The 25,699-nt window shown below is 35.8% G+C and overlaps 1 protein-coding gene across 1 annotated transcript in view; it reads right to left on the bottom strand.

Moving 5' to 3' along the window:
* Positions 1-25,699, bottom strand: part of EYS (eyes shut homolog) — an 822,863-nt gene that overhangs the window by 412,312 nt on the left and 384,852 nt on the right. Inside the window, exon 29 of the mRNA XM_065682611.1 lies at positions 18,531-18,730. Coding sequence (XP_065538683.1) covers positions 18,531-18,730 — 200 coding nt within the window. The remainder of the gene's footprint in view (positions 1-18,530; positions 18,731-25,699) is intronic.

Genomic DNA, 25,699 nt, shown 5'->3' with positions numbered 1-25,699 from the left:
ATTAGCCTATACTAATATACACCCAGTACATCATGTTCATTTATTTCTTTGCTAATAGGTAAGCTAAAGCCTGTCAGAATCACTCAGATATCAGATATAAATCTAACTGGTCAGCTCACTGAATTTTTCAATTCAGATTTCATATGCACTACAGTGTTAGCTAGTAAACGACACATTTGCATATTGGTGATTACTATTTCTAAAGGAACAGCCTTTATCATTACTACTTCTTCCAATTTTTTAGAATACGACTGTCTCTCAATTGTCTTTTTTTATGATATTTCAAATATAAAATGACCAGGCTACATTGCTTTGTTGAAGATTCAGTAGAGCTGATGCCAGCATCCTGTATTATCAAGAATACAATGATCTGGAAATAATCTTGCAATATAGGAAATAGTCTTTCAGGACAAAGAAGCATGTCAGTCAATGGGAATCAGCATTAGCACACAAGAATTCACACAGTGAAAGAGGTGAACTTTCTTGCTGAAGAAACAAATCAAACATGAAAAAGAGGAATTAAACTGAGAAAAAATGAAACACTATAGCCATAAAAATGACACATTTCTCAAGAACTGACTGGTCTGTGTAGTGGAGCATTTTCTCTCCTAAATGGAAAAGTTAGTTTTGTATAGCACTATGTGACAAGTTTTAAGTTTAAATATCAAACACTGATATACGTTATTTGAACTCTGTGCATCCAGGACTTCTATAAAGAAAATTAATTAGACTATTTCTAGATAAGCCGTAATATGTTGTATTTAACATCTCTGGTAACTATTACATACTTGTGCTAATGGAAAAACAGTAAGGAACTAGCTAGACAAAAGAAGCATGAATGACAGAGTTATATCCAGCATTACAACTCACTAGACTTAATATTCTGTAGGAAAGATGCTCCCATTATTAAACCTAGATTTTTATATTTCTGCATAATTTAATTTCTTCAGCAACTGAGTCAAAAATTTTATTGTAGTTTTAAATATATATTTTTAAGGTAAATTTTCTGTTCTCACCACAAAAAATCACAAGCAAGTATTTGCAAGCCAGGCCCCACTTTCCACCACATACACACACATTGCTCTGGGGTAGATTTAATGATGATAGCATGTAATATAGTTCTGTAAAGGGTAAGGGAGGGTACTAAGATGGGCAGCAATAAGGTGGCCTTAACACAAGAAGTGATGGTACTACATATCTGAATGAAAGACTGAAAATAATGACAGACTAGAAATTGTTGAGAGAAAATAGAGAAAGGGTAAGAGAACATAGAAAGGAGATGGCTTAAACTACTATGGTGGTATTTCCAGAGTATAGTGAAATGTGGGAAATAGAGCAAGCTTATAATACTTTCAGAAGTTTGTATCATTGATACTAGTTTTCAAAAAGTTTGGGCTTAGAATACAATGTTCTGAAAATCCAGAGCAAAGTCAACAAACTATTTGCATGATTTATATTAGAGGAAGAAAGGCTACGAAAACCACTCCTATAAATACAAGCCATTGCAGACTGAGCATCCAGAATTTCTACAAAACATCCAGAAATAATTCAGGAAAAATATGTTAAGATATTTTTTCTATATTCAAATGCTTAGGTCAACTCAAAAAAGGTTTCTTATTTGAATGCAGACCATGCATATGTGTTCAGACCTAGCAGTTTGATTCGAATGTAGGAATATCACCCTAACTTAACAGCAAGTGGATAGTCAACATTGTTTTCAAATAAGAAATGATGGTAATGTCAAAGATTCATAATTGCAAATATTATATCTGCTGTAATTAATAAAATGTGAATTTGGCAGACATGAGTGATTAAACAGGGCTATTTTGTCTTCAAATATATGAAGATAATAAACACATTCACTAGATGTAAAAGATAAAATAAATCTGAAATATAATACTGAAATATATTAATTTTATGTGTTATTTTACTTTGAATATAAATTTAACATTTTTAACTTGATTTTCTCCTAAAGAATACCTGCTTTCAATGTATTATGGCCTGGATTTCTTTACTTTTAATGCTTGGTGTTAAGCTTTTCTTTCAAGAACACTTTCAACATTTTACCTGATACAGGGAGCTATTCACCAAGGAAATGACAAAGTAGACACTTTAGTTAATGAGAAAGTAAGAATTATCTAGAGAAAAAACCTGAAATTAGATGCATCTGTCCCCTTCCCCATGGTTCCTGTTCTCCAGAACAGGAAGCTATCAGCAAACCATGGTTTTCCTCATTCCTACTTCTATAGTTTATTCTATTGACAGGAAGCCAATGCCAGTGATGCACTGTAATATCATATTTGCCTCGACACCATCTTCGTAGAATATATAAATGCTAATAAGATAACCCAGATACTTCAACAGCTTTTCTGGTCTTACAGCTCAGTCCACAAACAGTAACTAGTGTCTCAAAGGCTCCTTGTGATCCATAAATGCTATCCTTAATAACTAACTATTCCACTGGTTTTTACATTGCTACAGAATCAAATTATGTTGGGACATGAGAGCCTAGGTTGGAGAAGAACAGAAACCAAACTAGCTGCTCTTGTTTAGTCAGCAAAACATGAGAACTAGAGCTCTCTTACTTTATTAAAAAAAAAAAAAAGAAAAAAAAATCCCCCACCTTGGTTTAGGACAACGTAATATATCTCAGGGCAATTTATAGATGATACAAAAAATATTTATTATTAAATTTTAAAATACACATATTAACACATACACATACAAACCAAATGAGACATTTCTTCCTGTTTCCCTCTTCTACAAATATATTGTGATTTTTGTTGTTTTGTCTAATAGTTCAAGGACTTTTGAAAAAAACGAGAAGAAAAACCTGTTGGGGGCCATAAATAGAACTGCTTACACCAAATGCTTTGTTTAAACTCACTCTGCATGACCACTAAGTGAATTACCAGAAAACAATAAAGAAAGTCTGCTTCAAGAGCCAGCTGAAGTAATAAGAACATACCTATTTATCACACCATTTTAAAACTGATTGAGAACATGCATAATGACACTGTGAGTTATTTTCTACTCCCACAGTAATAATACTGTTATTTACAAGTAAAGCAAAGTTTACTGATGTGAAGCCTTCTTAACTCCACAGCTCCTTTCAAATATATATATATATATTTATTATTTGAATTTTGCTACGTATCTGCTAATTTGCAGAGAAAAATTTATCTTTTTTTGAATCAGAGGTAAGCCTTTGGTATGGTACTGGTTGTGTAAATAAGCCTTAAACAAGAAGCTAAGCTCACAATATGGGTTAGCATCAACACAGGAGGTAAAAACTGTTAAATATTTACTATGACTGGTCTATGCTTAAAACTGTGGTTCACCTGTCTGCTAAAAGATCTTTTAAGTATTAGAACAAAACACTGTGATAATTATTTGGTCTGAGAATGTAACACAACTGAATGGTCTTCCAAAGAGTTCTTTGCAAATAGATTAGCTCCTCAAGAAAGAAACAAACAAAAAACAAAAAGCCAAAACATAATGTTGAGCATTTAGTGATGCTTTCCTCTTTCCACTGTGACTGCTGGATATTGAAGCAATACTTATTTTTTTGGTTGCAATTTTACTTGATCACCTTGTAAATTAAAGGGTAAGGCAGTTAAAGTGTTGTTGAGAGTCCTGAAAGCAATGTGGCACAGTGGTATCAAAAAGATGGAGACAACAAAGGACATAGTTTGAAGTGCAAAATCTTTAAAAGTGGAAATAACTTGTACAAAGATAAAATACAGCTGGAAAAAACTCTAGATGTTTTCAGATAGATAACACAAATCATCTCACGAGAGTATTTAATAAGATTTACCATATATTTTGATGAAAATGTGGAAATCAACAGTGTTAAAATTTCAGCAAAGTTTCTGTATTTGGATATTTCTTTTTTTGTTTCCATTCTCTTGCAAAAATTGTTTCATACTCTTGCCAGTAATGATCCGTGTCACAGAAGATGCCTTAGTGGTAGTAACAAGTATGTATTCTAGTGGGAACATTCTTACTGCACTGCTGGGACTTCACACAGAAGGGAACTACTTAAATGTGAATGAATAAACATAAAGGACTAATCACACAGCAGGATTTGTGCTTTGCACTACCTTGTGTAGTTAAAATCAGCTATTTCCTTATGCTAACTGTTTAATTCCATCTGTTGAAATCATGCCAGCCACATGTCTAACATAATGATAGAATTTGTACTTCAGAGTGTCATTCACATGTCTAACATGTTAATGCTATTGCTGTATGAAATTATCTGCAATATACGTGAAAATGGTTGGTGAAACATGTCACTGGAAAAGCTATATCTTCTTAAACAAAGTGAGACTATTTCTTAAAAAAAAAAAAAAAAAGGCAAAAAAAAAAACAAAAAAAACCCCAAAGCTTAATTTCTTAACCAGCAAACAAAATTTGCAAGATAAATTTTCAGTGAGAAAGTTTATATGCATTGAACCAGAAGGAAGGCTATTCTATACAAATTCAATTGCTAGAACAGCCAGATTTACAGTTTCTTAGTAGCCTTATGTATATCTGAAATATAAAAATACAATGTGGCTACACAAAGACTCTATGATTGCATTCTTGTGAACATATATGATTTGCATAATGACAGTTTAAGCATTTTCTATACTTTAACCACTTAACTTTGTAACCTCTACAATAGTAATTTAGCATATTTTTGTAAGTTTTCTTAGCATTCAGTTCAATGGGGAAAAAGAGATACACGCAGATATACCCTGCATGCAAGTGTATGACTCGAACCTCCAGTCTTCCACATTATCTGTATACATCTCTGTGTGTTTAGTTATATATTAGGCACAAGAAGTGGCTTTCAGTTGGAGAAAGTTCATTTTGATACAGAGGCGCACTGCTCAGACTACATTCAAGTGACTGTTGCAGACTCATTGTCACATCTTCTTCAATTCTGAAGAAAAATCTCACATGGCCTGTGCCAGGTCCACAGACTGCAGATGTTTACAGACAGGCATCTCCTCCCACCAGCTAGTAAAATTGCTCTGGCAACTCCCAAGCACTCCCAATGCAGCATATGCTGCTGCTGCAGGTGTTGCTTTGGCAGTAGTGTGAGCTTAACTCTTAAAAAATATTCATGTTCAGTTATCACTTTGTCAAACAGCCAACTCTTTCCTGAGGAGAAAAACAAAATGTCTGAGGCTGAACTTTCAGTGTTGCAATGAACACGGCTGGAGGGAGGGAAATCACATTTCCACCCAGTTCAACTAGGGGGACAAAAAAATCTCTGTGAAGATGTAAATTATACAAGAAGGAGATCCCTGGCACTGCTATAGTTTGTGTCATTCAAGAAGGCAGTTTAACTGTGGTGAAGAAAGAGTTTCTTTTGCAAGTAAGATCTCTCTAGTAGGCGGCTTTATTGGTTTGGTTGTCCTGGCAAACTTAACTGCAGTCTTGCTGAAATTCAGCCATAATATGGTGGTATTTCATAAGACAAGAAAAAGACAGCAGTTTTGCTTCTCTCAATTTCAAAGGCTACTTCAAGTAAGCATGTTAGACCAGAAAGGAAGGTCAGAATAATCTCTCATATAACAAAATGTCTCAGTTTAAGTGGAGACTGGAATAAGGAACAATATTTACCTTCTGGCTGCTATTCTAATCCCCACTGTGATGAGTAAGGAGCTGATAAGCAGCAAGGGGGTGGAAGCTTTGACAATATATCAGCTACTAGTATTCCTCAGCTGAAAGGATGCAGTCCCCACTTAGGAACAGATTGGTTCATGACAGGATTCAGGAAGCTTCCTTGTGTGCTGGGAAAAAAAAAGTACATTGTATTTCATTTATGATGGCATTCTAGCATCATCCCAATGTACCATTTTTTATTTGTGCTAGCTTCAAAACTCAGACCGTGGCTGCAAGATCTATTTCCTGGAGCATTTTTTCACTATTTTTTACAAGTTCAGATTAGCTCCAAGCTTTGATTTGTCTGTATTTATCACATAAGTGTCAAAAGACTGATCATGCTACATTTGAAACAAAGCAGTACATTGTACCTCTCATAGTCTTATTTAAGGTGTGCCTGAAGAAGCGTAAGGTTTAGGGCATAGCTTCTAAGAGCAGCCTCTAAAAAATTCAGTGAATAAAGAATCTAAATTAATGAAATATATGGGTAGTAGATGGTAAGGGAATATATGAGGAAACTGGGAATGTGATGAGTGCAGAATGGATCTAATCATGCAGATGATAAATGATTTCTGAGAAGTACCCAGTGTTCAGTAATGCTTATCTTGGCTGAGATTCACTCTTTGATACCTTTTACAATAATATGGTCGATCAGTGCTTGTAAGCCTTCAGAAAGTAAATTGAAGAGGCTCTGTCCTTTCGATTGGTGTTTTTTTTTGTCTTTTTTTTTTTTTTTTTTTTTTCTTCTCTGTTGGTTATTCAGTACATTGCTTGGAAGGTACAAAGTTAAACTAACGGGACTCCTGGAAGAATCACATAGATCCACATTGCTTGGGGGAAAATGTCAATCTGAACTAGAAACAAAGATGGATCAAAATTACAATAGAAATTTGCAGACTTAAAAATTAGCTGGGTATTGTTTAAAAACTAAATATGGGATGAATGTTTTGTGCCTAATGGTAATGTTAAATATTTAACATCCTCTCTCAGACCACATACATCATGCTGTTTCAAAGTTATTTTACATGTAAACAGTGACATTTAAGAGCCATTGACATCTGCATTGCCTCCAGTTTACAGTTATCTTTTTAATGTAATATTTTCAATGCCTACATTTCCAAAAGCAAAATTAAAAAGCCCTGAATTGAAAAAGCTAAGTATATTTTCTGAACATCAAACCCTGTTGTGTCTCAAGCTCTGTGCACATTTATTCATAGCAACACACAGAAATCATTAGTTGCCATTTGCTTCAGAAACTACATTTACTTTTTCCAAGTAAAAGGCACAGTGGTTTTTTATGCACAGTGATAACGCTTAATATAATAATTTAAAAAGCATCTTAAACTAAATGTATGTTGCATTTAGTACTGGAAATTTGGATTATTATTATTTCTCCACATAAACTATATTTCACAACAAAACAATGTATATACATGCATATAAGTATGTGTGCATAAATATGTATTTATATATATAATATTCATTATGACAGTTTTCATCATGGAGTAAGATTTTACTGTATGAATCATGAGGAAAGGATGTGTCTGAATTGGCATACCAAAAGAGAATGCAGGATTCTTCCACTCACTGCCAGCAGTTGCTGCTCTCTTCTGTGAAGGATAGATGAGGCTTGAAGAAGATTTTCTTTATTGTTTTGAAGCAGTTGGCTCCGAGTGTAAAAAAACCATCATGCTGAGCTACCAGGAGCAGAATTCATTCTCATTTGAAAGCAGGTCATGGATTCAGCTTTGCTCTCAATTTCCAAATAATCTAAGCAATGTGCACCACATGCTGTTTCAGGCCTCTGAAAGGACTCATATTGATAGCACTCCCTAACGCACTTGTCTTATTAGTGGTCTGGGCTTGTCGATTTTTTAGTTCAGTTTCTAGTTTTGCACGCCTGCCACAATGAGGCAACCAAGGAGTCTGCCTATGTCATTAACATGGTTTTTTGTTGTTTTTTTTTTTTTGGGGGGGGGGGGGGAGGGGGGTAGTAACACTCAGTTTTTCTCTCCAAACAAAGTGAAAAATGGTATAATCACTACAAGTTCTGTTACTGCTTCTCAAACAGTGTCCACAGATAGGAAACAAAAACAAATGAGCTGTCAGCATAAAACTCAGAACAACAGATTGAATTGTTTTTTGTCATCTTCAACACAACTTCAATTACTGAGAAAATTACTTGGAAAGGTATTTAGATCGTATCCCCAGAGGTGGCTATTTTTCTGTGTCAGTCACTCACATACTCAACGTACTACCCCAAAAGACCTCTGTAAAGGGTCTCTTGTCAATGGTATGGATGCATCTGGAGGACTATATTTAGTTTCACTTCCCCCTTTGTCTCTCTTTCCCCCCTCCCCCTCCTCTTTAGTTAAGCAACAGAAGGGAGTTTGGGTCAAAATAATCACGCATTTAGCTGACATGATCTACATTGGGAAGCTAAGGGAACTTGTCTTGTTAAATCTTGTGTAGAGAAGGCCAATGACTGCTTGAATAACAGCATGCAATTATTTGCAGTGTTACAAAGATGATGGATATTAATTCTATTTGAGAAAATATAAGAAGGGCTAAAAGTCAGAGATTGTGAGTAGGAAGGTTCAATCTGGATCTTTGGGAAAAAATAATAATAATCAGAGGCTGAAGAGTTCCCTGCTTTGCAGGCTTTTAAGATTTGGCTAAGGAAAGCCATGAGCTAATCCAGGACTAACAATCCTACTATAAGCCAAAAGCTGGGACAGATGACCTAAAGGTACCTTCAAGCCAAAATTTCTATGATTTTTCTCCTCCTGATTTCATAAGACAGTGTAAACTTTTTGTTACCAGTATAATGAAGCTGTGGGAGAGAAGCTAGGCTGCAGATGAAAAGCCAGGCTCTGTGACTTTTAGTTAACCCTTTAAATATTGTTATTTTCTGAGAGAATGCCCAGTAGATGGTAGATGTGCTTTAGTCTAGTTGGATGCCAAGTAAGAAGGTACCAACCCAGTATTGCAGCTACACTGTCAAGCTGTTTTCAGGCAATTTTTTTTCCATTAGAAGGAAGGAGACATAGTGCAGCTAGTCATGCTTGCTCCTGCTGGAATGAGTTCTTCCATTTTGGTAAAACTGGAATTTGTGATCTGTGTAGCTGCAGTGAATGCTCTGTACTGTCAAAGGGGTGGAGGTATATCTATGGCCTGAAGCAGGTGCTCTCTCCAGCAGAAAATGCATCTGTTTGTTCATTTTTTGAGATTCTAATTCATACATTCATTAGTTGTATACATATAAACTTAATCATCACTACAACATCTTTTGCCACATCTCATTCATAGTGCTGGGATTGCACATCAGTAATCTATAAACTTAATTTTTCAGTTAAAACTGATTTGGTATTCTAAACCTGGCAAAACCTGGAGTGAAAAACAGATGCTTCTCATTTTTTTCCCAGTGCACAATACCTCTCTAGGGAAGATACTTCAAATGATACAATGAAGGCATTGCAGAAGCTTCCTATCATCCTATTTTTTAAAAAGTTTACCATACTAAGATAACTTCAGTTCTCACATTGCCAATGTGGTACCTAGAGTCCCATTTTAATTTCTGAATCTACCCAGCTGCAGATATTGGAAATGGTTGAGAGATTTACAAACCATAATACAAAAGAAATTAAAGTTGTTACCAGTGTAAAAGTGGAATAGAAAACTGGTTTAAACCTTACAATGTTGTGCTTTAACCTTTCCTAAGCCTTGCATCAAGCATCACTAAATAACTGGAAGGAATAAAACCAGGAGATTTTTCCTTGTGAAAAAAAAAAAAAAAAGTATTAGAATCAAAGAACAGATTTTGCTCTTCGAGTAAATGTCAGAGTCTTTACCAAACAGGAAATTTTCAGAAGTGGAATGGGCTGTGCACAGCCAAATTTTAGGATAGTCTCGGATACTTTTCCTGGCAACTGTGGTCTCTTTCGTCTGTTTGGTTGTTTGTGTGGTGTTGTTTTAGTTTTTATTACCCTTTTAAATTCAGTGGAATATTTAGCATGTAAATACAATACATTCATTTCAATAAAGCACTGGCAGTGACAAATTATGTCTTCTGTTCCCTATTTCCATTACTCTTGCAATCAACTAATTTCTGCCAGCCCTCTACACTTGGAAAGCAAAGATGGGCAAGTCACTTTCTAGAAGTGCCTTCATTCCCCTTTATTTATTATTTTTGAGAGCAAACAGCAATTATATTTCCTACCACCACAAGAAGACTGTTGATGAAAAATGAGAAAAGTCATAGGAATACTTAGTAGCAACCAAAGCATCTAATATGTGAAGTACATATTCCCTAGTGCTCACTGAGAGCAAGACAGAGAACCTACAACCTTGCAGGAAAGAGTTTCTCTAGGGAGACCTATCCAGAATAACAAATACTTATTTGGGGAAAACTGAGTTCCAGAAGAAATAAAAAAGGAAGACGTATAGAGCAATATACATGACTTACTTACTTAAACAACACTATGACTGATCATATTTATAACAAATAAGCAATATTTAATGGTAGACGTGAAGAAAAGCTTGGAAGGGCTTGGAAATTTTATGGGATACAGAAATATCCATATTTAATGTAAAAATGCAGTAAAATAACCTTTGGGAAGGATCTTAAATTTATGCTTCAGGGCAATTACTGCCTCTGACCAATTACACTGAGACCTGTACATGGTGGTATACGAACAGGCGGGGAAAAATATGTAGTTTTTCTATTGAGTTCTTCAGGCATTCCTCTGAAGTCTGGTTACAGTACAGTACAAGTACGGAGAACAAGACGAAGCTGAGGCCTGACATTAAATAGCAGTTCCTGTGTTCCATTTACTCTCCCTCAATTCTCTAAAATGAAAACAAGTACAAAGAACTATGAATCAGTATTAAAGTTATTGAAAATAATAATAATGCAGTTGAGTATAATAATAATGCAAACAGAAGTTTTACAGTGCTCAAAAGATGAGGAAGTTTATTTTACAATAGTTGTTTAATTTGCCTTTAGCATTAGTGCTTCCTAAGATAAGGTCACTTCGACATGAAGTAATTTAAGTGTACACAGTTGGAAAAAAGAAAAAAATCTGTTTATGGGACCATGGCACCCATTACCTGGTGCTATATACTACAGTAGCTTCTGAAAGGAAAATGTTATGCCCCTGGGGTTAGTTCCTTAGGGAAAGCACCAATTCTCCACTGCAGATGAATAGAAACTTGATCTTTAGCTGTGTCCTGCACAATTGAAATTGAGAAACCTTCAGGAAATAATGAAGCATTTCAGGTAAAGCCATGTACAGAAAGAACATGCAATTCCAGTGGCATTAATATACATAATTCATGACACTGGAGAAATTGTAATAGAATTACATTGTATGCCACATTCAGACATAGAACACAATACCTTATGTATGATTTTCAATATAGGTAGAATAAATAATACTTGAAATTACAGAAGGTTTTTATGGTGAAAAAAGTATCTTTCTGGTACTATTACTCTGTCAGATGGACTTATTTATATTTATTTATTAATATCAAATTCCAAGGTGTATCTAACCACATTCATGCATTTCTCAAAAATTGTATGGCTCCCCTACAGACTAACTCTGAAACATCCATTTCCAACACTGAAATTAGATGGAAAAATATTTTCTTATTTTTCTGGGCTCTGAAAATGACTAATTCACCCAAATAATGCCCTTTTTTTCCCATTCTCTTTCCCTTGCCCTTGTTTGTGCTCTTCTCTAAGAAGTAACAATCTGTACCTCTGACTGGCAATGTGAAACAGCTCGTGCTAAAAAAAAATAAAACCTCAAATGCTACAGCGAAGTCTGGTTTTGTTTGGTTTTTTTTTTCAGCTGTACTTTGTTTTCTCACTTTTTACATGCAGGGTATAACAAAACCAAATAGCCATGAGCTATAGTGCACCTTTTTCAATAAATGCCCTTTAAAACCAACCAACCAACCAACCAACCAAAACCTTTGGAAATTCTGTTGTTTCATACAATGACTTGAAAGATATTCTCATTCACATTCTTTATGTTCTTTATGCCGAAAGTTTATGGACAAGTGAATGCAGTTTGCAAGAAGGCTTTCTTACACAGAAAAGCTGAAACATTAAAACTTCTAGCTTTGTTTTAAAATAAAAAGTAATATTTTCCCCTTGATAAAAAAGGCAAAGTCATTGTTAGCAATATGCGTGCCATTTGTGTACATGCACTCAGAATATATATTTTAGATGGAAAAAGAAAAAAAAGAATGTCACAAATGCCACTAAGATTTGAAAACAGTAACAGCAAAAATATCAAAGGTGATATGTATCTGAATCACTTGGGATGCATGCTTTAGTATTCCACATGTGACACTGAATAAATAAGCAGTACATTGCATCTTAAAGCACTGTGAAATTTTAAATCTTGTTCCAGGTGCTGGATTTTATTTGGGCATGGATGTTTTGGGTAAAACTGAATTAAATATTCTTTGTGTGTGGATAGAAAAACCTGAAATGTTCTGTTACAGTCACATTCCCAACTGTTCAGTCACTGCATCTTCTTTAATGGGGATGTGAACACAATTCCCAGTAGCTGTTATTGTTTAGCTTCTGCTTCATGAAGTCAGGAAACAATGTAGCTAGAAAAAACAAAATCAAACCCATAACCAATATACACATAGGGTAGAAGAATCCTGTGTCTTTTCAAGGAGTGATTTTTTTAAAAGGTTTGCTAAAAAAAAATAAAAATAACAATTGGCAATAGCCATTCAGATATAAGCTTTAAAATGGTTTTATTTTGAGACTGGGCAGCCGGGTGTTTTGCTTTTGTGTGTGATTTTTAACTACTAGGCTTTAGTGCCTCATTTCCAGACACTGCTGTCTGCATTTTTGTAGACAATGTTAATTCTCTAGCAGATTTCACTTTACTGTTGAATTTTAGAAATTCAAAATGGTAAGAAGAGTGGTAATTCTAACTAGATGCAGTACTACCATTGTAAATATCAATAGTAAAATGAGACAAGACAGAATGTGCATCTATTTATAAAAAACGGTAGCCATGTTTGGGATATGTTTCTTAATGCTTTGCCTCTCTTCATGCTCCACCTGTCATGGTTTAAGCCCCTTTGGCTAGTTTGGGTCAGGTGTCCTGTCTCTGCTTCCTCCTGGCTTCTTGTGCCCCTCCTCACTGGCAGAGCATGACAGACTGAAAAGTGCTTGATAGGAATAAACATTACTTAGCAACAACTGAAAACATTGGTGTGTTACCAGTGTTATTCTCAGACTAAAGCTGAAAAACCCAGCACTGCAGCAGCTACTAAGTATTAAAATGACTGCTATTGCTGGACCCAGGACACCACCTTTACAGCTTCTTACCATTTGTATTTTTTTCCTTTACAGCCTCTTACCATTTGTATTTTTTTTTCCTATTTGTACTTTGCTATTTAATTGGCAGAATGCCTCTGCAGGTATTTAAAATGACTTGATAAAATGTCTGAACATCAATATAGCTATCCACTTCTGTGACAGAATGATAATTTTTCTCTGCATTTGCCCAGAAGCACTACAAGACACAGCTATAGAAGTCATTCCATCAGGCACAGTGTGCACATCTAACATCTTTAGATACATTATCTGTTTGTTTTAAATACTCATTCCAAATCCTGTGATCTTGAACTTCATATACATTTGCTATTATATGAGAAACCTCTCTAAAATGGATGTCTTTGCAGCTTTGACATGTTCCTTTACCTTTCATGCAATACCATACAAAGAGAGCAACATATCAATTTGATCCAATCTGAATGAAAAAGGGAGCAATAAGGCATGTATTAATAAAAACAAAGTATGCAAATTATAAGCACCAAAGCTTCTTCTCAACAAGATATGTTTAAAAAAAATTCAGAACTGTAATTCACTTGGAGAACTATCTTTTTTAATTACTTATTAACATTTTTATGGTTACAGTTCTGATTGTAGTTGCAAGTGTAGAGGTATGTTAAAGAGCAACAGCATACACAGTTTATTAAATTAATTATTTACTTTATATTAGCATGCAGCAAATAGATTCCCTTATAAGCTTGTCACATGCATAAATGAAGAATTTTACTGTAAATTCAGAAAGTAAGAAAAATACAGGACATGATCTGCATTTTTACTATACTATTTCTTTTGATAGTGTTACAGTTAGTACATTTCACACAGAGGCACAAGAATTTGTTGCTATAAAATTGAGTAAATGGTTAGAAATTGTCATTAACATAATTACCTATTTTTATTACTCTGAGAGCAAAGTAGTATTTTGCTTAAATAAAGAAGTGCAGTGTAATGGAAACACACATATCTGTATGCATATTTATAGTTAAAATAATTATACATGGAGTGGTACAGGAACATGTTAGTATGCCAACTTTACCTAACCATTCTCCATGGAAACTGTATCAGCCAACTTAAGAATAAAACTGTAATACCTGTGTGAAACACCTTCTCCTGCCAGCATCAATGAAATGCTCGTTGCTGTTATGGGAGGATTAGAGAAGGAGAAAGAAAACATTATGCCACTGTATAAATCACAAAGAGGCCCATAGCTTGGATGCTTTGTGTACTTCTTATCCCCTTGTGTCAGTAACGTAAAAAATACAAATTAAAAAACAAAATACAAATCAAAAAGCCTGGAAAAAGGGCAACAAGAATGACCAGAAGTTTGAAATGGCTTCTGAAGGAGGAAGGACTGGGAAAGCCAAAAATCTTTAGCCTGGAAAGGAAGGAGCATGGGGCAATATGGAAGTGGACCACAAAATCAAGGAAAGGATGGTTAGGACTCAGCTTTTCATTCTTCTTATTTACACCAGAATAAGGGAACATGAGATAAAGCTACCAGGAGCAGATCCCAAAGCTAAAATAAGGGAGGCCTTTTTCATGCAGCAGGCTAGACCTGTGGGTCTGCTTGCTGAATGATATTGTCACAGAACAGCTGCTGTTGGCAGGGACCTCTGGAGATTGCCTACTCAAAGCCCTCTCCTCAGAGAAGAAGTTTATAAAGGTTTAAGGCGAAACTGTGTAAATACTTAGAGACTCACTGACTTTTACTGAACAAACCACAGAACACTCAGGAAATCCCCTGTTTGAGGGAACATGGGAGAGTACTGGAGGAAAAATATTATGCATGCATTTTTTTATATTCCTGCAACCCACTTATGGCCACTGTTGGGAATAGTAATGTTGGGTTAGAGGGTTCTTGGCTTCAACTTGTACATCCATTCTCCTTTTTTCATGTTAGCTAATACACAATGCAAAACCTAAAATATCAATGCTTCATTAAATGTAAAGAACTATGCACCTGATTATTAAATCAGCAAGTCATGCAGAACCCATCTCCTTATCTACATACAAGTGGAGGAGCATCTGTTTTCACACAGAGAAGACAGAGAAAGAAAGATTACCACACGCACGTATTCACAGCACACACAAAAGTGAGAACCTATCGTTTTATGACTTGCCTGTTTTAAGAGATTCCGATGTTCCAGTGGAGTTACTCCTTCTATATAATAGTCACTCTCTTCTTACATTTACCTCAGTATTCTGACAAACTTAGACACATAGCTCTGTGTAATGTGTACTCTACAGCTTCAGTCAGACCTTGCAAGCTGTCTATCAACAGCTAAATGAAATGAAGCTTTTCAGTTAACAATCTCCCAACAGAAACCTGCCTTTTCTGTTACCTGGCACGTAAGACCTAACTGATTGTCAAAACAAATACCATTAAATCGCTCTTTGGGTTGATAGGGGCACACAGCTGAACAAATGCTCCACACCTTAAGCCTTTTGAAGTGCAGGAGAACCTTTTGATTATTGCCTGGATATGTTCTGTGTAATGTGCTCTAGGTGGCCCTGCCTTGGCAGGGGGGTTGGACTAGATGATCTGCACAGGTCCCTTCAAACCCTAATGATTCCATGATTCTGAAAAGCAGCTGAAAGGTGCTGGAAAAAGTCTTCAGTTCTGCATGTGATTCAGCAAATAATCAAATATAACCCAAAAAGTAGATTTAAAAAGCACTAGTCTCCCTTTATGAATTGAAGGATAGCATCAAACTTACTTGTGACCCTACATACTTCTCAGACCAACAGAGTTATCTTATGCCACTAAATAACTTTAAATTCTGGAAAAAGATCACTCAAGAGTAGATCACAAAGGACAGAATGACATTAAAAAATCACCTCTGTCTTCCCTAACAGAAGCATTACAAAACCCAAATGTGCTATAAATATCCTGAAAAAGTACAGTGAAGCTATAACTCAAGAAACACACATTTGAAAAAGGCTCAATGCCAGCATGAGTGGGGAAGGAGGAATACTTTAACTATTATTGGTTCTACTTTTTTAAATCCCAAGCCAAACAAGCAAAATGGTCTGGGACCACAAGGTGAAAAAGTGAGGACGAAACAACTGTGGATTCAATATAATGAAAAAAATCTGAATATTTGATGAAGAACAGTTTCTCTTCCTCAAAATACTTGCAGAATACTATGAAAAGGCTTCAGAATTCCTATTATGCACTTGTTATATCAACCATATGTAAATTGGGTCGAATTGTCTTCTGAAAGCCTCACTGAATCTGATGACAGCTTTATTATTAATTTGCTAATTTATAGAGCCTTTGCTGTTGTGGCAACCAGTTCCTTTAATTAAGAAGACTAAAATACAAAAGAAAGTAGGTGGTCATTCTTTCAGATTGTAATCTGATTCCTGAAGCCCTGATTCAGTGGCAGTTTGCCCAGGACAGAACTGAATTACAACTCCCAACACCCCTCTCATTTCCAGTGAGTTGTTTTAATTTTAAAACAAGGGTTTGAAGACAGAAAGATATTTCAGCTAACACACAATTCAAGGGATATCCCGAAAGGCATGTTTAATATTTATTTCAGGAAGAAGCCTGTAGGGTTGTTCATGTAATTGGTTCCCACATAATTCAAGAAAAGTTGAACCGTTCACTATACTACTGGGCAAAATACCATATACATCATAACTGAAGCTGGCAGCACTGCCTGAGGTTAAGTCAGCCTGACATTTATCCATTACTGGACACTTTTCATTACTGGCTGTTTCCAGTTTTACCAACCACAAACCATCCCAAGCCAGATCCACAAAACAAGGAGTCTCTAAATGATACCAGAGTTTTGTCTTTCCCCTTGCCCATTCCATAATGAGTGTGTAACAGGCAGTAAGACTCCTTACTCACTTGAGTATCTGTGACATTTTGCTAGAGTAGAAGCTATTTTTCCCTTCCGTATTTTCCAATTATTCTGCTTTTCTCATCCTCCATATCAGTCCTATTCTCCAGCCTGTACATAAGTTTTGTTCAGACTGCTTAAAGCACGTGGAACAAGCCAGCTTAATGATCTTTTTGTTTCTAATTTCCACTTGTACACTTTAGTTGGAATGGGAGCAGCTGCCGAAGGGTAAGAAAGGAGTTATATCTGTCTTCTGAAGCATATCAATGTAGAAGGGGCAATGAGCTGAAAAGAGTCCTTTCCCTGGACCCCCTCAGAAGAAAAAAATTATGAGTATGACAATTCTTGTATCACAACTGTATCTCACATCAACTTACCTTAGCGTAGTCTTACAACACTCATTAAAACCTTTGTGAACTTAGCAACACTAAAAATCCTGATTTTAATTGTTCACAGTTTTTCCCACTCTGAATCCATGATCAGCTCCTCCTGACAGTCAATGTTGGACTCAAAAGCAAGTGCAAAGTAGTAACGCTCATAATGTTTGGAATAAGTTCCCAAGCAGAAGAGAGGAGAAATATGAGTAATTTCACTTAGTTCAGAAAATTAATTTGTGAAAGAAGAAAGGACACTGCAGCTTGAAAAAAGAAGGTCTTTTTGCAGGTAGCAGCCCACTGCAAAAGTATTTCAATGTACTAAAAATACTTCACTGCACTGTGAAGCATTTTAGTACGTTAAAGCCTTGGGTGGGATGGTTTAGTGTGAGGTGTCCCTGCCTATGGCAGGGGGGTTGGAACCAGATGATCTTGAGGTCCTTTCCAACCCTAACTATTCTATGATTCTATGATTCTATGTATTGAGTGGTGTAAGCTAAATAATAACATACTTGGGTTATCTAACAGAGACTATAAGATTAGATGCATTTAGTCAGAAGCCTTAAACAGAGAATGATGATGGATCATAGGAAATTTCTTTGGATATATGTCATCACACACGTACTATAAATCATAGAATAGTTAGGGTTGGAAAGGACCTTAAGATCCTCAAGTTTCAGCTCCCCCGCCATGGGCAAGGACGCCTCACACTGAACCATATCACCCAAGACTCCATCCAACCTGGCCTTGAACACCGCCAGGGATGAAGCATTCACCAATTCCTTGGGCAACCCATTCCAGTGCCTCACAACCCACACAGTAAAGAACTTCTTCCTTATATTTAACCTAAACTTCCCCTGTTTGAACTCATTACCCCTTGTACTATCACTACAGTCCCTAATGATGAGTCCCTCCCTAGCATCCTTGTAGGTCAAAAACTACCTGTCATCTAAATTTGATTGTAAATGAATTCTCTCTTTGAGTGCAAAACACAGGAGTATATACATACCTGTAAACATAATGACATAATGATTTAAAAAAATTTAGGGTCAGTTTATGTCAGGAGTTTGCACACATAATTCAGAAAAGCACTAGAATATGAGTTTCCAGATGAAAGGGCATGATGTTAAACAGTGACTGGTTTAAGGTAATAATATTTTTGATCACTAGATTGAACATCAAATTCAACTGAGTTCACATACTGCACAAAGTAATACCACTGTTCTGAAATCTTAGCAAATAAATGTGTATTAACTAAAGCAGTTATATGACAATATTCATACTAACCTGCAATGAAATGTTCTTCCAGGTCCATCAACACATACACCTCCATTGTAACAGAGAACTGAGTTCAGTGCAGGCTCACTGCAAACATCAACATCAACTTCACAAAACCTGCCAGTGTACCCACTCAGGCAAATACAAACAAATGCATTGACAGCATCTTGACAGGAACCTCCATTAATGCAGGGAGCAGATTCACATTCCTGAGGAGAGACAAAATAATTGACTACACTTCTTTAAAACACATTACTTATTCATTCATTCCAACAGCAAGTGCAAGAGAATGAATCCGGAAATTAGAATAAGTGTTAGACTTTTTTTTAATTGTCTAATAAACAAAAGCCTCTAATTTGGGATAATTTTTGTTTACACAAAGATCCTTTGATTGCAACTCATACTAATTTTTGAACTATGCTTGTTCTTATTTATTAATCTTGAAGAGATGCAAATATATTGTTGTATAAGCAGTCTTAGAGCTGTATGTGCTTCCCACTCATGTTTCCTTTGTTAAAAGTTTAAAGCATGTTTTTGAACCATAGTTTATACAATTATTCCTTTTAAGTTTTTATAATAGGGCCTATTCCAGTGAAAAAAAGTCACATTAGTCAGGCAATTCTGGACAGAATACAAAATTACTTATATTAACCAATGCACACAAGCCTTTTATCAGTATTTCCTGATAAATAATTTCTCATTACCAATTAATGCATAAAATTGCAAACAGAATCATGTAGAAATGTTTATGTGTTCACATAATAACAATTCCCTCTGATAAAGCTAATGTGCAAGTAATCAAATTCAAACCATGCAAAGTAGCAGCAAATCAATGTTTCCCCAGAATTACAGGTGAGTTTAGTTAGTGCAGTTGCCAGTGCAAAAAATGTGGTATTGCTGTTGAGCACAGAAACCTAGTTTTGGCCTATATCCCAGAGGAGGTTTGTTTTGCTGCTACCACTCAAACAGTCTAGCTAAATCCAGTATTTTAAATTTATTCTCACATTCCTGTAACTTTAGGAGGTTTAATTCTTTAAGAATATCCAAGGGCACTCAGATTTCTTTCAGGTACTACACTTGCTTTGACAGAATGCAAATTCAGATATCCAGGGGGAATTGTGAGAAAACAACTTATTTTCCTATAAGCTCTCCAGCTGGGTGTATATAGGATGATTTATTAGTGAGCATTACCCAAACTAATTGAATTACATATCCCATGGGAAGATGGGGATAGTTCTACACACTGCCAAAAATCCTGTTTCTAGGTTCTAGAAGTAGTATTTTTGCTATATTAATTACATTTGGGTTTGGCAAACATAAGTCTTCTTTGTTGTGCTCATAAAAAAATCTCAATACACAGTTCCAACTTTCTGCCTTTTTTTCTGTTCCAGTAATTTCTCTTGTCTAGTGTCCTTAATTTATATTCATTTGTATCCATCGCTACTACTTCTGTTATTACAGCTTTGCACATTAGCAGAATAATTTATGAATCTACCAAGTAATGGATCTTTTTTTTTTTTTTTTTGCTTAATTATAATTAAAAAATTAAAATTAAATAATACCAAAATTAAGTGAACTACCACGTTAGCATTACTGCACTCGGCACCAGACACAGACAATTGCAGCTGGTTCCAGTGAACCTATCACAGGGCGCAGCTAAGTTCAGCAGCCAATATGATGGCACCTCTGGGAAAGTATGTTTAAGAAAGAGTAAAAACCATGTGCAGCAGAATATGAGAAAGCAAGGAAAAAGTGTGAAAACCAGTCTGCAGACACAAAGGTCAGAGAAGAAGGAGAGAGAAGTGGTGGTTCAGGAAATCTCCACAAGAGATTCTTCTGAAGCCCCTGCAGAAAACCATTGCGAAACGGGTTGGCCCCTTTAAGCCCATGGAGGACCACAGTGGAGCAGATATTCATACTGCCATGTGTGTGAATACTACACCAGAGCAGGTGGATGTGCTCCAAAGGAAGTTGCAACCCACGGAGTGCCCCTGCTGGATCAGGCTCCTGGCAGGATGTATAGCCTATGGAGAGGAGCCTGTGCAGAAGCTCATTTTCTGGCAGGCTGGGAGGAAGTGTTCTAGGTTTTCAACAACAATAAATTAATCTTCCCAAGTTGAGTCTGTTTTGCCTGTGACAGTAATTAGTGACCATGACCAATTTCCCTATTCTTATCTTGATCCATAAGCCGATGTGGGAGTGCAAGAGCAGCTGGGTGTGTGTCTAGCAGCCAGCCAAAATTAACTCACCACACCTAAGTTTATTCATAGGTCGGAAAACTTTCTTTCTGTCATATCAGAGCAAGTAACCTGTTCAAACTGATCTGTATTAACTTTAGGTGGTGTGTTCATCACCAAATCTGTAAGTGATGCCCAGTGCTCACACTTTACAGCATACCAATACTCTCCTTCCCAGCTCATTTTTAGAACATGGACAGCTTCAATAAGATGTCTTATAAAGAAATCAAATGATATCACAAAATGAAAATTACACAATTATAACTATTTGTATAGAGTTGTTTTGGTGTTTTTTGGTTTGCTGGGGTTTTTTTTCACTTCACCAGTCTGACACACTTTACCCTAATCCAAACATCTTGAAGTTTTCTTGTATCTGATCTAGAGCAAAGCAGGAGGGCTCCCTTCCCTTAGGCTTTTTTACTTTTTTTTTCTGTGTCTGTTTTTTCCTCTGAAGCATACACTTTTCCCACTTTGATCTACCAAGGAATCCTTTGAGTTTATGTGCTGTTAACAGGCAATGACCTTGCAAAAAAACTTGGAAGTTATAATGGACAAGCTGTCAACATGAACTCCCATTGCAATGCTATGGAAAAAAATTGCTAATGCCACCCTTAAGTCTTCAGAGAAAGGAACTGTGACTTGCACTTAGACAGATGATTATTCCTCTTTTTATGGCTAGGGGAAACTGAAACATTGTGCCAAGTTCTAGAATCTGTTTATTATAAAGGATGTCAAAAAACTGAGAATATGAAATGATTTAGATACTAGATGAAAGTAAGCTAAGTCTAAGGAAAATAATACTTGATGGAATTTTTTATGATAGATTTTTTTTTTTCCAAAGCCATTATTACACATATATCTTATTTTCACATGATACTGCTGAAAACATAAATAATATATATTGGTTAAAATGATTAAACAAATTCATGGAATATAAGTCTGCTTCTAGCCATTGAAAGAAATAATCAGTATGAGCTCTTGGCTATAAGAAGTTCAGAACTCGGCTCTATGAGTGTTCTTAGGTTTAGTTTATCACCAAGAAAACTGAGAGAGAGAGAGAGAGAGACAATGGCAGTGCACAGTTATTTTCACAAGAAGTATTACAAGTTATGGAGTATTTTAAGTCCCAGAGAAAGTCAGTACAAAGGTGACTAACTGGATTCCCGAATCCAGATATATCCGCTAGACATAAGGTCCAACTTCATTTCTAAGAGTCATCCACTGTAAAACTGTCAAAAGTAGTTGATCTTCCTCCTCAAGTTTTTAAATAAAGGCTGGAAGTATCTCAAAAACATATGATTTAGGCAAATATAAATTAAATACAATTATTAGTTTCCACAGGAAAGAATGAAAGAAATATACAGACTTATAATGGGAAGACAGAATGGTGATTTTCTGTCTTTATTTTTACTAAATTATTGTTATGGCACATGAAAGTCTTCATTGATTATTCTTAGCATAGCACGACAATTTAAAAGTCAAGGCAAAAATTGAAAGAATATTAAGATGTCTGGTTATGCAACCCTTTTAAGGGTAAGTTTTGTTCAGAATCTTTAGTTTGCAATGCAAAACAAGACCCGCTACATTTACTAGAACACAGTAGTTTATTATTTCTTGTTCTCTGAATGTCATGGTGTAGTAAAGTTTATTTGCACTAGGAAGGGGATGACTGTCCCTTAAGAGATTCCTCCTGTCATGGCACAGTCCACTGGTTCTGCTGTCAGGGAACTGCACTGAAATCTGGACTCTAGCAGTTGACCTAGAAAGGCACGGCACTTTGTTCAAGGCACCCTGCTCCCTTATCCATATCTGTGGGTCTATACTTAATGTGCCTTTGGAAGCGAGTTCGACTTTCCACAAATCACATTATCTCATTTCCAAAACCACAATCCATAGGTTGCAATAATTACGAGGTAATACATCTTAGAAAATTAATAAAAATAGTGAAAATCCATATTTTTAAAAATAATGCGTTAGTTCAAATCTCTTAAAACAAAATCTAGAAATGTCTTTTAAAGTTACAAATTTTGTTTCTTTTTTTTTTTTTTTACAGAAAGGACTGTTTTTCAGTAGTTGTCTTTGGAAACTGATTAGAAATGAAAAATGTTACTGTCATAAACCCAGGTGTATTATAGGCCCTAATATACATAATCTCTGTCATTAACACCTCTTGAACCAGATGCTGGTCTTCTCAGAGGCACACTGAACATTAGTCATATTCAGATTTTCAGTTTTGTCATTCTTATACAGTACTTTTCTATATGTGTCAGCATTTCCCAAGCATCTAGTTTAAATATCGCCTGACAACCATTTTAATTTTCATTCAATAGCCTGGTTCCATAATGATAAAGGTGCAATCCATTCCTGTACTGGTTCCTTAAATTTCAAAAGGTTTTCTATTTTCAAATGCATTTGAATTGCTTTTGTCTCAACCAAGATATTAATCATGTACTGGGGCTCAATCTCTGTCTCCCTCTCAGGTCTTACATGGACACAGCAATTTTTCGAAGAAAGCTAGATGCATGTCCTAGACAAGCCCAGCCTGAATTTGTAACCTCAAGAATATCCTTCCTACACTTCCCTTCATTAGTGGTTATCAACACAGGTCACATTTATCAGCTTCTTTTCAGCACACCCAAGTAATGTCTCTAGAAAAATTTTGAGATCCACCATCTTTCCAGGTGCAAAGCATCTGTATACAAGGCTTCTCTGATGTCATAAACCCAGTTACCTGTGTACCAAATAATCAATTAGTTCTGTTTTTTAAGATACTCTCTGTTGTTAGAGCATCCTTGTTGCAAGAGCATACTGTGAGCATCTGTTTACAGGCTTTTCTTATGTAAGAGATCAGAAATATGCCTATCGGTGTAATGTCCTCAGAGGGCTTACCACTTCGTTGGTGAAACTCCTCTGCAGCATTCTTGTAGGCCTCATGCATTTCTCTATTTCTCCAATTTCTATTCTCTATTTTTCTATTAATTCTCCATTTAATAGAATCTATTAAATTCAGCCACTTATTTAAAATAAACTTATTACTTCAGGGTTGTCCCATGGGTGGGTAATAGCAGATGTGCTTTGTAGAATAAAAGGGGTATCTCTCCTTCTAGTCTTAGATTTACCTATCTGAATCTAGAGCATAAATTATGTTTTGGAAGTTTACATTAGTTTAACTTCTTTCATGAAACTACTTACTTTGCTCAACACTCTTTAAACTATTTAATAATGGGTAAAAATACTTGAGAGTATGAAATACCACCCAGTACAAACAAGAGCATTCAGCTCATCAGAGTATCTTCGTATGTTCACGAATGATTGCCCTACATGTATATGCTAAACATACACAGACAGAATTCTTGGGAAGATATTCTACTCTCTGGCTATTATAGTTCATTAAGACCCAGTCAGCTCAGTCAGTGGAATCTAGACTCACTAACAAAACGCAGATGTCCATTTTAAAATCAGCTGAACAGCTCTGCAGATCTCACTAAATATTTACCACATTCTTGTGGACTGTAAGAAGTTCATAGACATCAAGCTTTCACAGACACCTCAAGTTAGGCAAGCTGAATCCTACCGTTCTTCCCAATCAAAATACAGATATTACATGTCTGTTAAGTATCATGTCTAATATGGTATGTCCTGGTGAATAATTGCTTATTTCCTTGGACTAACAGAACACTGTTATCTGACTTCATGCGTGCATTGGGCTCTGGCGCCTTTGTGTAGAAAATTAGTTGTTTTTCCCGATTTCCCCCTTGTTTAAGTCTTTCATGAAAATAGAGAGAAAAGATCAGTAAAACCAGAAAAAACAAAGTAATACTAGGAAGCTGTCTGATCACAGCTTTCTCTCCGATACAGGGAGAAGTACCAACAAGCTGAATATCCTCCTGTGTAAAGACTCAAAATACTTTTTACTCCCTTTTCGACAGCATGAGACAGCCTTAGCTGAACAAGGAAGAAGCACAACTTCCAATGACTTCTATTCAGTCACACAAAAAAAAAAAAAGGACAAAAGAAATTTTGTCTATTACTAACCATAAGTACTACTATTGACCATACCAGCAATATATGCTTACATTTATCAGACTGAAAAGAACAATTTTCAGTTATGTATATTTATTTATTTATTTCAGAAATATGTAAATTTCAAAGGAAATTGTGTATTGCAATTAATTCATGTAATGTTTTTCTTTTTTGCTCTTTCTTGAATGAAATCCATAAATGAAAAATCAATGAGAACTGTAGTAGATAGGGAAGTTCTAATATTCACACTCCATATTAGGTATGCAAAATTTACAGGCTGTGTCTATAAAGTGTTCATTTTTTTCCTAAAACTATTAGGCAACCTGAGAAAGCCTTGAAGTGCATTTTCTTGCAAACTATATTGCAACCCATGTAGAGGATGAAAAAAATCCACGAAGAAAAATAAAAAACATTCAAGTATGTCTAGAGAAATATACATATACCCATGAATATATTTTTAAATTGGTTATTTGAATCAGCTTAGGTGCTGACTTTTCCTGGCTGTACAATGCCCACTCACCTAGTCTCTCACTCTCCCTCCTTAACTGGACAAGGGAAGAAAGTAAAATGATAAAGGTCACATGTTGATAAGGACAGGGATCACTTAAAAATTACTGTCACCAGCAAAACAGACTCAGATTGGGAAATATTAAGTTATTGTCAATTAGAAACTGACTTTTGGACAGCAAAAATCAAAAACCTAAAACCACCCCCACTTCATCCCAGGCTCAAGTTCACCCGTCCATTCCCAACTCTTCTGCTTTCTCCTTTCACCCTGAGCAGTGGAGGGTGGGTGGGGAATGGGGTTTGTAGTCAGTCCATAAGAAATCCTCTTTGCTATTCCTTCCCCCTCACACTTTTCCCCTGTTCATGTGTAGGTCCCTCCCACAGGTCCTGCTTGGAGCCTGCTCCTGTATG

Source organism: Lathamus discolor, chromosome 5, assembly GCF_037157495.1.
Source record: "Lathamus discolor isolate bLatDis1 chromosome 5, bLatDis1.hap1, whole genome shotgun sequence".
Taxonomy (NCBI): Eukaryota; Metazoa; Chordata; class Aves; order Psittaciformes; family Psittacidae; genus Lathamus; species Lathamus discolor.
The sequence above is the reverse complement of the archived record's forward strand: the minus strand, read 5'-3'. Positions and strand labels throughout refer to the sequence as shown.